Genomic DNA, 14,127 nt, shown 5'->3' on the forward strand with positions numbered 1-14,127 from the left:
CAACAAAATAGCGTCGTTAAAATCTTACTATTTTACGACTCTAACCTTTCAAAGTCCGCGTCGCCCGAGCCATAAAAGGGCGGGAAGCGAACTTCCAAATTATTGGATGTGTCGGGAGTTTTTTTAGATGACATTTGTGACTTTTATTTATTTACAGCTACCTGTTGCTATTGAACTGTAAAATAAGGATGCTAAAACGTTTTGTCCTTATTAAACACTTATTTTTTTCGGTAAGTGGTCGTAAATTAAAATGCCCCTTTATTAATGCTGATGCCAATGAACAGAGACCATACAGCAAATAGTTTTTTTGCTGTTTTTGTATAATTTATTATTAAAGCAACACTCAGCACTTTTCATTTTATGGTAGTTTTTTCCTCGCTTGACTTTTAAAGTAAATGATAAAAGCAGGTAAAATCGCATTAAAAATCCATAACTTGTTTAATGGAGCTGTTATTTCGTTGATAAAAACTCCTCTTTATCACGTTGAAAAGGGCATTTTCCCTCTGTTCCCCGCGACATTACGAACACTTTAATGAGATATCTAGTGTACGCTCAGTTTAATAGATGAAATGATGATTTTAATAGTGTAAAAGTACCTACATAGCTTGTTCTATAAGTTTAATAAAAAAAATATTATGTAGCATAAAGAAAGAATATATATTCATGCTTGTGATAAAGTCGTTAGCAAAGTTAAAATACATACTATATATAAAACTTGTGTGCATCATGACATATGGGATTGAATAAAGAGCGAACACCGGTTAAACGAAAAACGCGCTAAGAGTGTCCGAAATGAAGGCTCTAATGAGCGTATCTGGCATGAATCTACGAGATAGAATAGGGAACACCAGGATAAGAGATGTATGCGAGATCGAAAATGTCGTTAGGTGGGGAACGCAACAAAGAATGGAACCACTCGACTCCTTCACATCGCCCTGCACGACCAACTCCAAGTTAGACAAGTCCCGGGCAGACCACCAAAGAGATGCATTGACAGCTCGTAATCGATATAGCAGGAGGCTAATCCATCTTAAAAACAGGCTTCAAGGCCTACACCAAGAAAAAGAAGAAGTAAAAAATAAGGTCGTCATGTCGCAAGGTGTTTTGTGTAATAAAAAACACTTATTTTAGTTTAAAATACCAGTTTAAAAATCCTTTTCTGATCATTTAAATGAACTCATATTTCAAAAATTAAACACTTACATAATACCTCTTGTAATTTTGTTCGCCTCATTAGTGTAATGGTCAGCACGCTCGGCTACCGTACTGCAGATACCGGGTTCGAAACCCAAGGGGGGGGGTCAAATAAATATAAGTGATTTTACACTCTAATATTTATTCAATATTACCCTGGACTGTTCCCTAAAGCATAGGAGTGATAACATTACCGTCATGTAAGTAACGATTAAGATACCACTCCGTTTATATGATGCAGTGCCCTATGCACCATCGAATGCGGATAAGGGTTTAAAGATGAAGAATAATACCTCTTATTGGTTTTTTTCATTACACACGACTAGTTTCTTTTTTTTTTAATTTTTACAGACACAAGTGATTACAAAACTCAATGTTTTCTTAATCACCTGTTGATGACAACATCTGTAGTCTTCGAAACTAGTCGTGTGTAATGGAATAAAACTCAATACATAAGACACACAAGGTGGCTTGGCTTGGTGGGTCTCTGCAAATAAATATTTTAAATATATTATAAATTTATACAGTTTATGTAAAAAAAAAAAACTCGTATTTCCATTATGTGGATAGGTAAGGTACACGAGTGTTAGAAGCGAAAAGGTACGCTGAGCAAGAAAGCGTCCACTGCCCGCGTATTGCGATCCCCTGGCCCGAGATCGCGTGACACGTGCGAGGGGGGTACGAAGGCGCTGAAGAAACGAGATGGAATAAACATAACAAGTGCAAGGTGCATCTGTCGCGTGGCAGCGATGCAGCGGTCCCCAACCATCCGCTCCACTTCCTTATCGCCTCTTGATTGGATAATGATCGCAATCACTACACGACAGGTGGACATTTACACATTCGATGCTCGTACTCGCCGCATTGTTTACCTTTTATTTGCAAAATACACGCACATTTATAAGTCAGCCTTCATAGTGTAACGGTTATCGCGCTAGGCTACAATGCTGAAGGTCCCGGGCTCGATTCCCAATAGGGTAATTAAATAAATAATAAATATAAGTGATTTTTCAGTCTGATCTTCTTCTTCTTTTTTTTCTTCATGAGCCCTCTGACCTCCACTGCTGGATATAGGCCTCTTTCCCTTCTTTCAATCTGATACAATATTTATTATTAAAGTATTATTGATAGAATATTTATTTAATTTGATCCTGGACTGGTACCTGAAGAGGACTGATAACCTTTCCTTCGTGTATTCAATGATCAAGATAACCCTGCTTCTATACGATACAGTGCCCTATGCACCATTGGGTGCGAATAAGGATTAGAAGAAGAATGTATAGATTACCTGTGCGAAGTATGAAATCGCCTTCCTTATTTATAAATAAATATAGAATAAAGTAATGCACTATTGTAAACCGACGAGATTAACATAGCAAGTATCCGTTAATTATTTATTTTATTTTACAACTTTATCATAATTTCGTAACGAAGAATAATCGAAAAGAATATTAAAGATCTTTGCAGAAAGCAAATGCAAATTTATAATATATTATTAGATTAAAACCAATATTTTTAGCTTTTCCACTTTTTTTATTTGACCAGCGACCGGGTTTCGTCCTTACCGACATTATCAGACTGTTTTACTTCGCTACCAAGATCCATCAAATTTATAGTTGACGTTTTTCAAAATTACTCCTTTTTATAGTTTGTTCTGTCACACAGGATTGCAGAAAGCTGTATACTGTAATTCGCAAATTCTTATATGAGGACACCACCTTCAGCCCAAATTCCACATTTATCAAAATTGCAACTAATTTATGAAAGAATGTTTTAGAACAGACATAATGATAAACGTTACATACTCGTATCTCTATAAAGTGATAACTTAAGCCAGCTGAATGCCAGGTCATGTAAAGCCTGGGATCTCTGGGATGGCTTCCATCTTTTATCAAAACATAAAGTTAAGATACCTATTATTTTACATTTAATGTATTTCGTTAGGTTCATTCTTAGTACTGCATAATGTATTTTGGAAATACTCTTTATGAAATACTAAAGTTTCTTAAATTGCACCATCTTTTCCCTTAATATGAAACCGATTGTGACATTTTTAATATCTACCTTTTTATTATGGACAGGATGAAATATTATATACTATGGTATTAACTTTTTTAAACATGTTAAAAGCAGTTAATCAAATGATTATTGAAAGGACTAATTTTTATTTTATTACCATTCACCCCATAAACACCTTTTCAATTTATGTAACATCTGAAAGAAAAATGCATTAGATCTTAGTAAGCACATGACATAATTTTCTTTAATTTTTAAATAAAAATAAAAACTTTTAAAGAAAAATGTTGGTAATCGCGCTCAATACTCGTTTTAATCAAATGTATTATAACAATAGTGTTCTTAAAAAGGTTATGGTATGAGAAACAGTTTTGAGGGAAGCCTCAAGTAACACTAAGCAATAAACCTGTTAACAGTCGATAGACCGTGATAAATAAAGCTGGGCAGCGTGAATATTAATACAGCGCTTTTTCTTGTGCGCAAAAGCACTCATAAGGCAGTTTTAATTAATTACGGAATATGTATTCTTCGCTAACAAGATCCATCTGACCAGTACTCTTGTATTGCTAATGAACAATATGCCAGAGAAGAAGGTTCACTGAACACTTTTATGTTTGTAGGAATGGAGAAATCGTTTGCTCTTTTGTCGGCATAATTCAAGTACTGTTCAGAATTTAGTCTGAGTTCTTAAAATATTTTTCCGGAATTGTACTAGCATATCATATATTGAATAATGTTCGGGTATAGATTAGATGGTAGTAAGATAGATCCTCCGAATCCAGTGAAGAAATTTCAAATGAGGTAAAGCGCTGCCTTTCGAAAGCATACTAAAAAAACCTATAAACACATCGCTCACTCCTTTCAAAAACGTCATATGTCAAAAAACTTGACTTCAGAAGATCGTTTATAATATTATGAAATGTATTAAAAATAAATATCAAGCCACTTATTGAACTTTTTACTGTGCAAGAGATCTTTTTAGGTGAAACCTGAAAGTTTTTTCTCCATTAGAAAAATTATTAGTATATTTAAAAAAATAATTAAACAATACCTTTTCTTCAAAATGCAAAAACAACACTTTCTGCCCTGTAGCGGGTAAATATTAAGTTAAAAATATGTCGCTTTTGCTGGGATATAGTACATTTTATGGGCATTCCGAAAACATACACAGCTGAAAATTGACGATTTTTCATAAATGACGTTGTTGAAAAGAATGAGCGACATGTTAATTAAATCCGTTGACAATGGAAAAAAATATTAACGCAATTCTTTAATATGATTTTTAAATAACCTTGTTGGTCATGGGTCCGATAAAGACTGCTTATAAAGTAAGGCGTAAATCTGTTTTCGTACTCCATGTATTACTGTTAATTCTAAAAATTCCAAAAGCCATCAGAGATTCCAGGTTTTTAGAGCAAAAAAAATCATTACAATTTTTTTCTAACTCGCAAACATAAACAATAAATAAAAAGTACAAGTTCCTTCTCCAAGTACAAAAGATTATTGTTTTTATTTGAGATAATGGCGTAACTTATTTTAAGATTGTGAACTAAAATGTCTAGAAATTTAATTATTTTTAAAAAATCTTGTAACTGTATCAAATAAATAAAAAATATTAATATGTGTTTTTGTTAATAAAATACAACTTAGTAGACTCAAAAAATCTGTGTTTGATTTAAAATTAATACATAAATTAAAATGGAGTTCTACAAATTAAACGCCATATCAATAAATAATATAATACTCTTTTATAAATTACAAAAAATCATGATCCCTTATTACCTACGTAAGCCAAGCGCCTCACTAAACGTAATTTGAAACGTCACCAAGTCTCGCATCCCCATCCCTTGATCATGTTTTACGTACCCAACCTGCGTAATGGACGCGTGATGAATACATTGTAAACATTGTGGGCTCAAATACTAAACCTGTCCGGAATAAGTAATTAAAAATTAAAGAAATTATACGTTCTGCAATAAAAATATTATATTCTCAATATTATTAATATTTTAAGCATTTACTTTGTGGTTAGTCATTTTTATTTATTTATTTTTTTACAAAAATGTTAATAAAATTAGTATATAACCACTGTATTGTTTGCATGCTGTGCTAGTGATTGTCCTGACGAAGAGACGGGTACGTCTTGAAACCGGTAGACGTAAAAATCTCGGTGAGTGGTTATATACTAATTTTATCAACATTTTTGTAAAAAGTAAAAATATTATGATTGTATGTAAACACAATACTTACTAACATGAAATTTCCAACATAACTACAAGTTTTTTTGACATCTCAACATAGATGAAGAAGAATATGGAAGTTTGGGCATTTACAGGCCTTGCGACCGTCTTAGGCTTGGTTAAGTGATCACTTTATACATGTGTAACATTTACAAATTCTACCCATGAATGACAACCACACTACCTACTCAAATTCTTCTTCTATTTATATTTTTCAAATTCGAAACATAGTGCTTGATTAGCTGGAATTTCACAACATGTATGTAGTGTGAGATGTTTCCTTTTCATAAATGTTACAAATTGTATCCATGATTGACAACCACACTACTCCTTTTTTAGAACTTTTAATATATTGATCAAACTCGTGACACAGTACATGTGAGTTCGCAACAGCTATCTATGTCGGTATAGGGAAAGCTTTTATTTAGCACAGACTCTTATATTCCCATACTTGAGAAACGCCTAAAAGCCCATGACGGTCGTAAGCCCTGTTAATGCCCAGACTTCCATATTCTTCTTCATCTATGTTGAGATGACAAAAAATAATTTAAAAATAACTCCTAATTGAAGATAATCCAGATTTGTGTATTGGACACACTTAAAATGTTGTAAATAAACTAATTGGTAAAATTATAAGCTTAATAAAAATTGAAAATGATGTTTTCAAGCGTTTCTCAAGAATGTGAGTATAATCCAGGATTCAGTTTAATACTACAAATGATCATTTTAAAAATATGTATCGAAGCATTCAAAATGAAAAAAACCTGTATTATTTTGATTACATACCACAGATTATAGTTTGGTTTGAATGGACTATAGTTTGGATGGATTTTCGTGGCCAAGCGCCACGAAAAAAAGCCTTTATTGCACGGAGATCTTCAATGAATAGAAAAATTAATTGATTTCCCATGTGGATTTTACTGCTGCAGTTTAGTACATACTAATGCAACTGTACTTTCAATGCAATTTACTCGAAATTACGTACGCATACTATCTATGAGTTATATCGCATAGTACGTACCATACATATACAATATTATACCTGCCGATATTACTTCACGCGAAGGTTGCACAACGATAAAAGCTCAGTAAATATTGGCTTTGCTCACATTAATTTATTGATAGTAAAACTCAGTTGCAGGTATAAAATTACAATATTGTAAGAACGTAAGGCTTCAAATTACGTATTCGGATGTGTATATTTATCTGTTAAATATGATGTATTCCTTGCCGCATCGTTGAAGTTCCTAAAATCGTGTATTATATAATACGCACTTGTTTTACGATGAGTATTATTTTTTATTTGTGGAGGAGTAAAGGCTAATATTATAATGTTTGCATGAACTTCATGTGTAGAAAGGTAAAAAAGAAATACGGTAAACCCCCTTATTACGTTGAGATAGGTAATGGAACGTTATAGGAGGGGAACTTTTTTAAACTTTATAAAATTAAACAACTTTGTTTTAACCACTTTTTTTTTTTTTTGGTTTCATTTAGGATTTAGTTTTTGGTAAGGGAATGTAATTAATTATAAGTATTTTAATCTTGTACAATTTAATAAACCCTGATGATGACAAGGTTCTTATCGAAACCGGTAGGTTAAAGTGTACTAATAAGAAAAAAATGGTTATAACAAAGTTGTTTAATTTTATAAAGTTTATAAAATGTGCCACAAAGTATCTGCGAAAAACATTCAAGAAATGATCTTTTTTAGATTGTATTTTTATTTAATAATGATTCATTTTAGTAATTTTTACTGGTTGAAATGTAGTAATACAATTAAAAACATTTACTCCCTATAACATTTCCACCAATAAAGGTTAACCTATCTCAGTGTTATAGGGGGGTTTACTGTATATAATATATCATTAAGTACTGTCTCATACTATAAAAATACAGGCTATATATAATATGGGTAGGGTTTGTACAAATGTTAGTCTTTTTTTAAATAAATAACCTAATTTGAAGTTACATGTATCTCGTATTGACTTAATATATCATACATATCGACTACATAATATTAATTACTAATAATAATAGAGTAGCAGATGTTAAAATAGTGTAATATTTCCCCCGGTTCTAACGACCACGTGTTCATTTATATTATAGTATGCCTAGTTGGTATATTTTTATATATTGTCTCAATGAGGTGAAGCATATATCGTTTATATGTAGAAGAAATTAAAAGTCTCCGTTATTGCAGGGCTTACGACCTGACATTTGTCTGGCTTAAGTAATATCTTTGTACATTTATGTAAGGTTCACTTATTTTCTAAATTATAAGGATAATTTTGTCCGGTGACAAAATAAATTTAGAAATTAGAATATTTTTTTAAACATTTGAATCTCTTTTTTTTTTACCCAGCTTTTCTTACATTTGTGTAGCTAAGATCTTCTTTTTCATCCCGAAAAGTTTGACCAGTTCCAATCATCCATAAATCCTTCCAAGGTGTTAAGGATTATTGAGAAAAAAATACGAACATATGTTTTATACCATATTGTACCTATGTACATAGCATTAGCTATAAAGCGGACACACCATTTTTTAACAGTAAATTTTATAGCATTTAATGTGAATTATGTGTGTTTAATTTAAATTTTACTTGGTAAATACCACTATTTCTTAAAATCTATCTTCCTCGTCATCCTTCAGCGTCCCAAGGACACGACTCTAAAATTTAGACTTAACTTCAAATACGGTATTGGAAAATGATGCGGAATGCATCGAAACATGTGTCACAATAGATATTAAGAAATAGCGGTATTTACCAAGTAAAATTTAAATTAAAAATTGGTAGATATATCACAAAGTGACTCAATTATTGAATTATGTATGCTAATTTTGGATGTTCTTTCATTTCCAGGTCTCTACAGATTTGGGCGGAGACTGGACGGCGCCATTCGGATATCCTGAGGGAGCAGAGGTCTGAGGAGGGCGGCTGCGGTCTGGGCGGGCCTCTGCGGTACCCGGGAGCCATCGTCCTCTGGCTGTACTGCCAACAGGTCTGTTTATTTACTTACATTCCTTGTGTTCATCACCATGCTTGAAGAATTCCTTGAGAGCCTGTTTTGTATTCTTATGTTTTCTTTCGCTCGTCTACATATGTTGAACCGTATGGGAGAGTATTTTTTATTTAATTTTATTTATTTCTTTAGTTAGCTTGTATTAAGTGATCACTTTACACACGTGTAACATTCACCAATTCTACCCATTATTGACAACCACACTACTCAAATTCTTGGAAGTTCTATATATATATGAACCAATTTAGAAACCTTGTTCATGAATCACTAGAACTTCACTAGAGACATCTCACCAATAGATGTCTCTAGTGAAGTTCTAGTGATTCATGAACAAGGTTTCTAAATTGGTTCATATATATATAGAACTTCCAAGAATTTGAGTAGTGTGGTTGTCAATAATGGGTAGAATTGGTAAATGTTACACGTGTGTAAAGTGATCACTTAAACCAGCCTATGACGGTCGTAAGCCCCGTAAATGCCCAGACTTCCATAGCTTGTATTACATTTAAAAAAATTACACTTAATTTACATCATATATATATTTACATCTTCTTACAGCAAGCAAAACATTTATTTTTAAATTCTTTCAGACTCTTTTCATTCTTCATACGTTCAGCCATCATACATATTCAAACCCTTAAACATTATCCAATTTTGTACTCTGTTTTTTTTCTCCAAAAATGGCAGTATTATTTTTTCCCTATATTTCATTCATTTTTTATCCAAATATTTCATTTCATTCATTTTTTTATAGTATGTGTGAAGATGTTGAGAGAACCGTCAACTCTACGTCTTCTTTGGGAATGTGGCCGGAGAGGTAGCTTAACATATCGCTCACTCCTTTCAACAACGTCATAAATCAAAAATTGGTTTTTGTCAATTTTCGATTGTGCATGTTTTCGGAATGCCCATAAAATGCACTATATCCCAGCAAAAGCGGCATGTTTTTAGCTTAATATTTACCCGCTACAGGGCAGAAAGTGTTGTTTTTGCATTTTGAAGAAAAGGTATTGATTAATTATTTTTTTAAATATACTAAACATTTTTAAAAGGAGAAAAAACCTTTAGGTTTTACCTAAAAAGATCTGTTACTCAGTAAAAAGTTCAAAAGTGGCTTGATATTTATTTTTAATACATTGTATTATATTTTTAAACTTTAAAAACGTTCTCCTGAAAAATCAAGTTTTTTTATTTATGACGTTCTTGAAAGGAATGAGCGATATATAATAACACAATAAGAGTTCAACACGTCAATTTGATAAAATTTGTTCACTTACCGTTACCACCCAGATTCTTTCGTTATCAACGACATTCCTTTCCAGATTTTTATTCATTTCCAGAATAATCACCAACATAGGTCATCCGTTTGTAGGTAATATACAGTACCTAATAATCATTTTCAATAGTCGAAATAATCCGCGGGTATGTATGATAAGGAGATGCATTTATATGAAAGAGGCGGAGAATAATTGCAAAGACAGAGTGGTCTGGTGTTCTATTATCTGCTTACCCCTGCTGAGAAGCGGTGTGATGGTTAGTTAGTTAGTTTGTTAATATCAATATGTATGTTGGATTTTTTCATTTTTTTAGATTATATATAGGAAAAAATTAAAAAGACATTCGCTCCTTACCTGTCAATAACTCTTTTCCTTTCATAACCATAATTTTATTTTGAAGAATAACTTGTTTTTTCAATACGAAAACCATGTTTTAAGAAAAACACTCAATTTCGTATAATAACGAATACTGGGCCTTAAATAATTTGATCGAAGATATACGAGTATTACTATTTTTTATTTGTTTCTAAAGTGTCTGAATTTCAGTTGATATACGGAGGGGGGGGGGTATAGATGAAAAATAAAATTTTCTTCGTTTCAAGTAATTTGGACAAGAAAGTGTTAAATGCTATTGTACCGTTACTTTCTATCAATTTATGTTTTCATCGAAATACCTCAGCGTAGTTTGACGAGAGGTGAAGTATGTAGTACGTACCCACTATTGACCTCGGCATCTTCAGTACACGACCTCATGAGTGTTATCTTGCCGTAAACTCGTCTTTCTCCCACTCGCTGAACGCCGATGTCCATTATCTAAAGCGCTGTAATAGCTTAATGTCTAACATAAAAATTTATTATTAGATTAAAACCAATATTTTTAGCTTTTCCACTTTTTTATTTGACCAGCGACCGGGTTTCGTCGTTACCGACATCATCAGACTGGTGAGAGGCTTTACAAATTTGTATGTTATATATAAAAGAAGGCAGGAGTTGATAACCATGATTTGATATAATTTTATGAGAAATTAATTAAATTTTAGTGAATTTAAGTATTGTATGATATTTTAAATATTTTTTTATAAAGGTTTTTTGTATTGAAAGCACGATTTTATATAAAGTTAAAATAGATTTGTATTTTTTGTAAATGAATTTAAATTATGTAACGAGGTATCAGGAAATGCTGGTTGACGGCTCCTTCCACTAAGCTGTGGTTGTCCGGGGGGAGTCCGAAGTTCTCTGAAATGTAAATTTCCCGGCAGTCATTTCTTATCGACAAGACATTAAGGCATCTATTGTTTCTTTTCTAATGGGTAAAGTAAGGGAGAATGAATGTGTGTTACTTGATCATTTAATATGTCTTTATTATGACAATTTTTTAATCTATTTATTTCCAAAATTTCGAGCCTATCTAATTTTTTACCTTTACTACATTTGTGTAAGATTTTTACATTAAAATTTTTATCGAAATCATGATTTGACTCTATCAAGTGGTTTGCAAAAGTGGAGTTTTCTTTTTTATTTCTCCAACTTTGGACATGTTCGTTTATTCTTATTTTAAACGATCGTCCTGTTTGCCCCACGTATTCAGCACTGCATGATCCACAACTTAATAAATATGAGCCTGAATTTGTTTCTTTTTCCCTTTTATCTTTATTATTAATTAGTATCTTCCCCAGATTTGAATTATTATAAAAGGCTATGGAACATTCATCTTTGTTCGCTAGTTTTCCGATTCTGTTGCTACTATCCCCTATAAAAGATAATTTAGCCCATTTTTTAACTACTTTTGAAGTCTCTGTAATGAGAGCTTTATTTAATTGAGATGTTGCAAGTCTCTTTAATTAGGAAAAAACAAAAGAGACTTGCAACATCTCAATTAAATAAAGCTCTCATTACAGAGACTTCAAAAGTAGTTAAAAAATGGGCTAAATTATCTTTTATAGGGGATAGTAGCAACAGAATCGGAAAACTAGCGAACAAAGATGAATGTTCCATAGCCTTTTATAATAATTCAAATCTGGGGAAGATACTAATTAATAATAAAGATAAAAGGGAAAAAGAAACAAATTCAGGCTCATATTTATTAAGTTGTGGATCATGCAGTGCTGAATACGTGGGGCAAACAGGACGATCGTTTAAAATAAGAATAAACGAACATGTCCAAAGTTGGAGAAATAAAAAAGAAAACTCCACTTTTGCAAACCACTTGATAGAGTCAAATCATGATTTCGATAAAAATTTTAATGTAAAAATCTTACACAAATGTAGTAAAGGTAAAAAATTAGATAGGCTCGAAATTTTGGAAATAAATAGATTAAAAAATTGTCATAATAAAGACATATTAAATGATCAAGTAACACACATTCATTCTCCCTTACTTTACCCATTAGAAAAGAAACAATAGATGCCTTAATGTCTTGTCGATAAGAAATGACTGCCGGGAAATTTACATTTCAGAGAACTTCGGACTCCCCCCGGACAACCACAGCTTAGTGGAAGGAGCCGTCAACCAGCATTTCCTGATACCTCGTTACATAATTTAAATTCATTTACAAAAAATACAAATCTATTTTAACTTTATATAAAATCGTGCTTTCAATACAAAAAACCTTTATAAAAAAATATTTAAAATATCATACAATACTTAAATTCACTAAAATTTAATTAATTTCTCATAAAATTATATCAAATCATGGTTATCAACTCCTGCCTTCTTTTATATATAACATACAAATTTGTAAAGCCTCTCACCAGTCTGATGATGTCGGTAACGACGAAACCCGGTCGCTGGTCAAATAAAAAAGTGGAAAAGCTAAAAATATTGGTTTTAATCTAATAATAAATTAAAAATGCAATTCCATCACGAAGTGTCAGTGGATAATATAAATCTATTAACATAAAAATAATTGTTTTAATCTGTCAACCCTTAATACACCAAGAAAGTGAAATTGGTCTCAGAATATTCTCACAATGAAAGAGAATGTAGAGATTTTTCAGAACGTAAAATAACTTTCAATCTGAGATCAGATTTACGTAATAAGTTAGAAAACTTTTGAGCTCCAAAGTTTTAGTTTATGTAACTTTTAAGTGCTCTCACTTTTATACATTTTTAAATAATAATAATCAATCTAATACTTGAAAGCGGTCGGGTCAGGAGTCGTAATAATCGTCGAGTACGTATGAGGAGATGCATGAATGTAGAAGAGGCGAAGAATGTTTACAAAGACAGAGTGATGTGGCGTTCGATTCTCTCTGTAATATAATAAAACTTAGGGAGTCGGATTGATGTTTTATGATTATTATCTCGAACTCTAGAGAGTTAGAGTTCCCGTATTTTTTTTGACATCTCAACATAGATGAAGAAGAATATGGAAATCTGGGCATTTACGGGGTTTACGAAGTACTATATATACTCGTATGATCCAATGTCGAAACATTGTTCTTGAATTTTTAATTAGTTTCTAGATTCGAGCCCGCTCTTCCTCAACTTCATTCCTATTTTTAATACCAGGCCGCTTGGGTCTACAAAAATAGTTTGAAATTGAAGACACAAATATATAATCTTTTTTTTGTAAGGAATAACCCGCAAAGCCCCTACCTACATTATGAGGCTTGTCAGCAGGTAGGGTAGTAAGGAAAGGGAAGGTAAATATGAAAAATATATCTCAAACCACTCAGACCAATTGAAAATGAATCTTTCTTGAATTTTTTTGCAACTGGCGGGTATCGAACCCGCGACGCCAGTTTCGCAGTTCATCGTCTACCCAACTACGCCACGGCGCCTGAAAAAAATACACTCGCAAATACTAATGACTTCTGCGTCTGACTCGAACTTTTCCTTAAAAAGCTTCAAAATTATTGTAATGAGCTAGAAACCTAGAGACACCTGCGTCTTCAATCCGGCCTTGAGATAAATTTAACATTGTAAGCATAAATGGTATTTATTAGAAGAAGTAGTACACAAAGAAACATCCATTATTTTGATAAATATATTTTTAGTGTCTGGCTATAGAGAGAAATTTTACAACAATATATATTTTTTTTAATCAAAATGATTTATGAAGGCACTGATTGATTGCTCAATATTTTTAAAAATAGAGTAGCATTTAAAACAGTATCTTGTAATATACATGTACATAATATAAGCAACACCAATAGAAACTTCAAATATATATACATAGGTAGTGTATAGAATTTGGAGGTTTTTTATTGCTGTTGATAATTAATTTTTATTTTACAGGAAACAATCGAAAAATAATGAAAATATAAAAAGTCAGTTACGCCTTCTGTGCTTAGCGCGACAGAATAGAATAAGGTGGTTTATTAAAAAAAATAACGAGTGTTTACGTAAATACGTACACCAATGTACATGCGAC

At 32.1% G+C, this 14,127-nt stretch overlaps 1 protein-coding gene across 1 annotated transcript in view; it reads left to right on the forward strand.

Annotated features, from left to right (window-relative positions):
* Positions 1-8,278: 8,278 nt before the first annotated feature.
* The window catches only part of LOC148308629 (tRNA dimethylallyltransferase-like), a 52,649-nt gene continuing 46,800 nt past the window's right edge, over positions 8,279-14,127 (forward strand). The window contains exon 1 of the mRNA XM_088261422.1: positions 8,279-8,453. Within this exon, the coding sequence (XP_088117548.1) occupies positions 8,280-8,453 (174 nt within the window). The 5' untranslated portion in view covers position 8,279. The remainder of the gene's footprint in view (positions 8,454-14,127) is intronic.

Source organism: Brachycentrus maculatus, unplaced genomic scaffold (assembly GCF_059751285.1).
Source record: "Brachycentrus maculatus isolate JH-2025_06_01 unplaced genomic scaffold, ASM5975128v1 h1tg000154l, whole genome shotgun sequence".
In the NCBI taxonomy this organism is placed as follows: domain Eukaryota; kingdom Metazoa; phylum Arthropoda; class Insecta; order Trichoptera; family Brachycentridae; genus Brachycentrus; species Brachycentrus maculatus.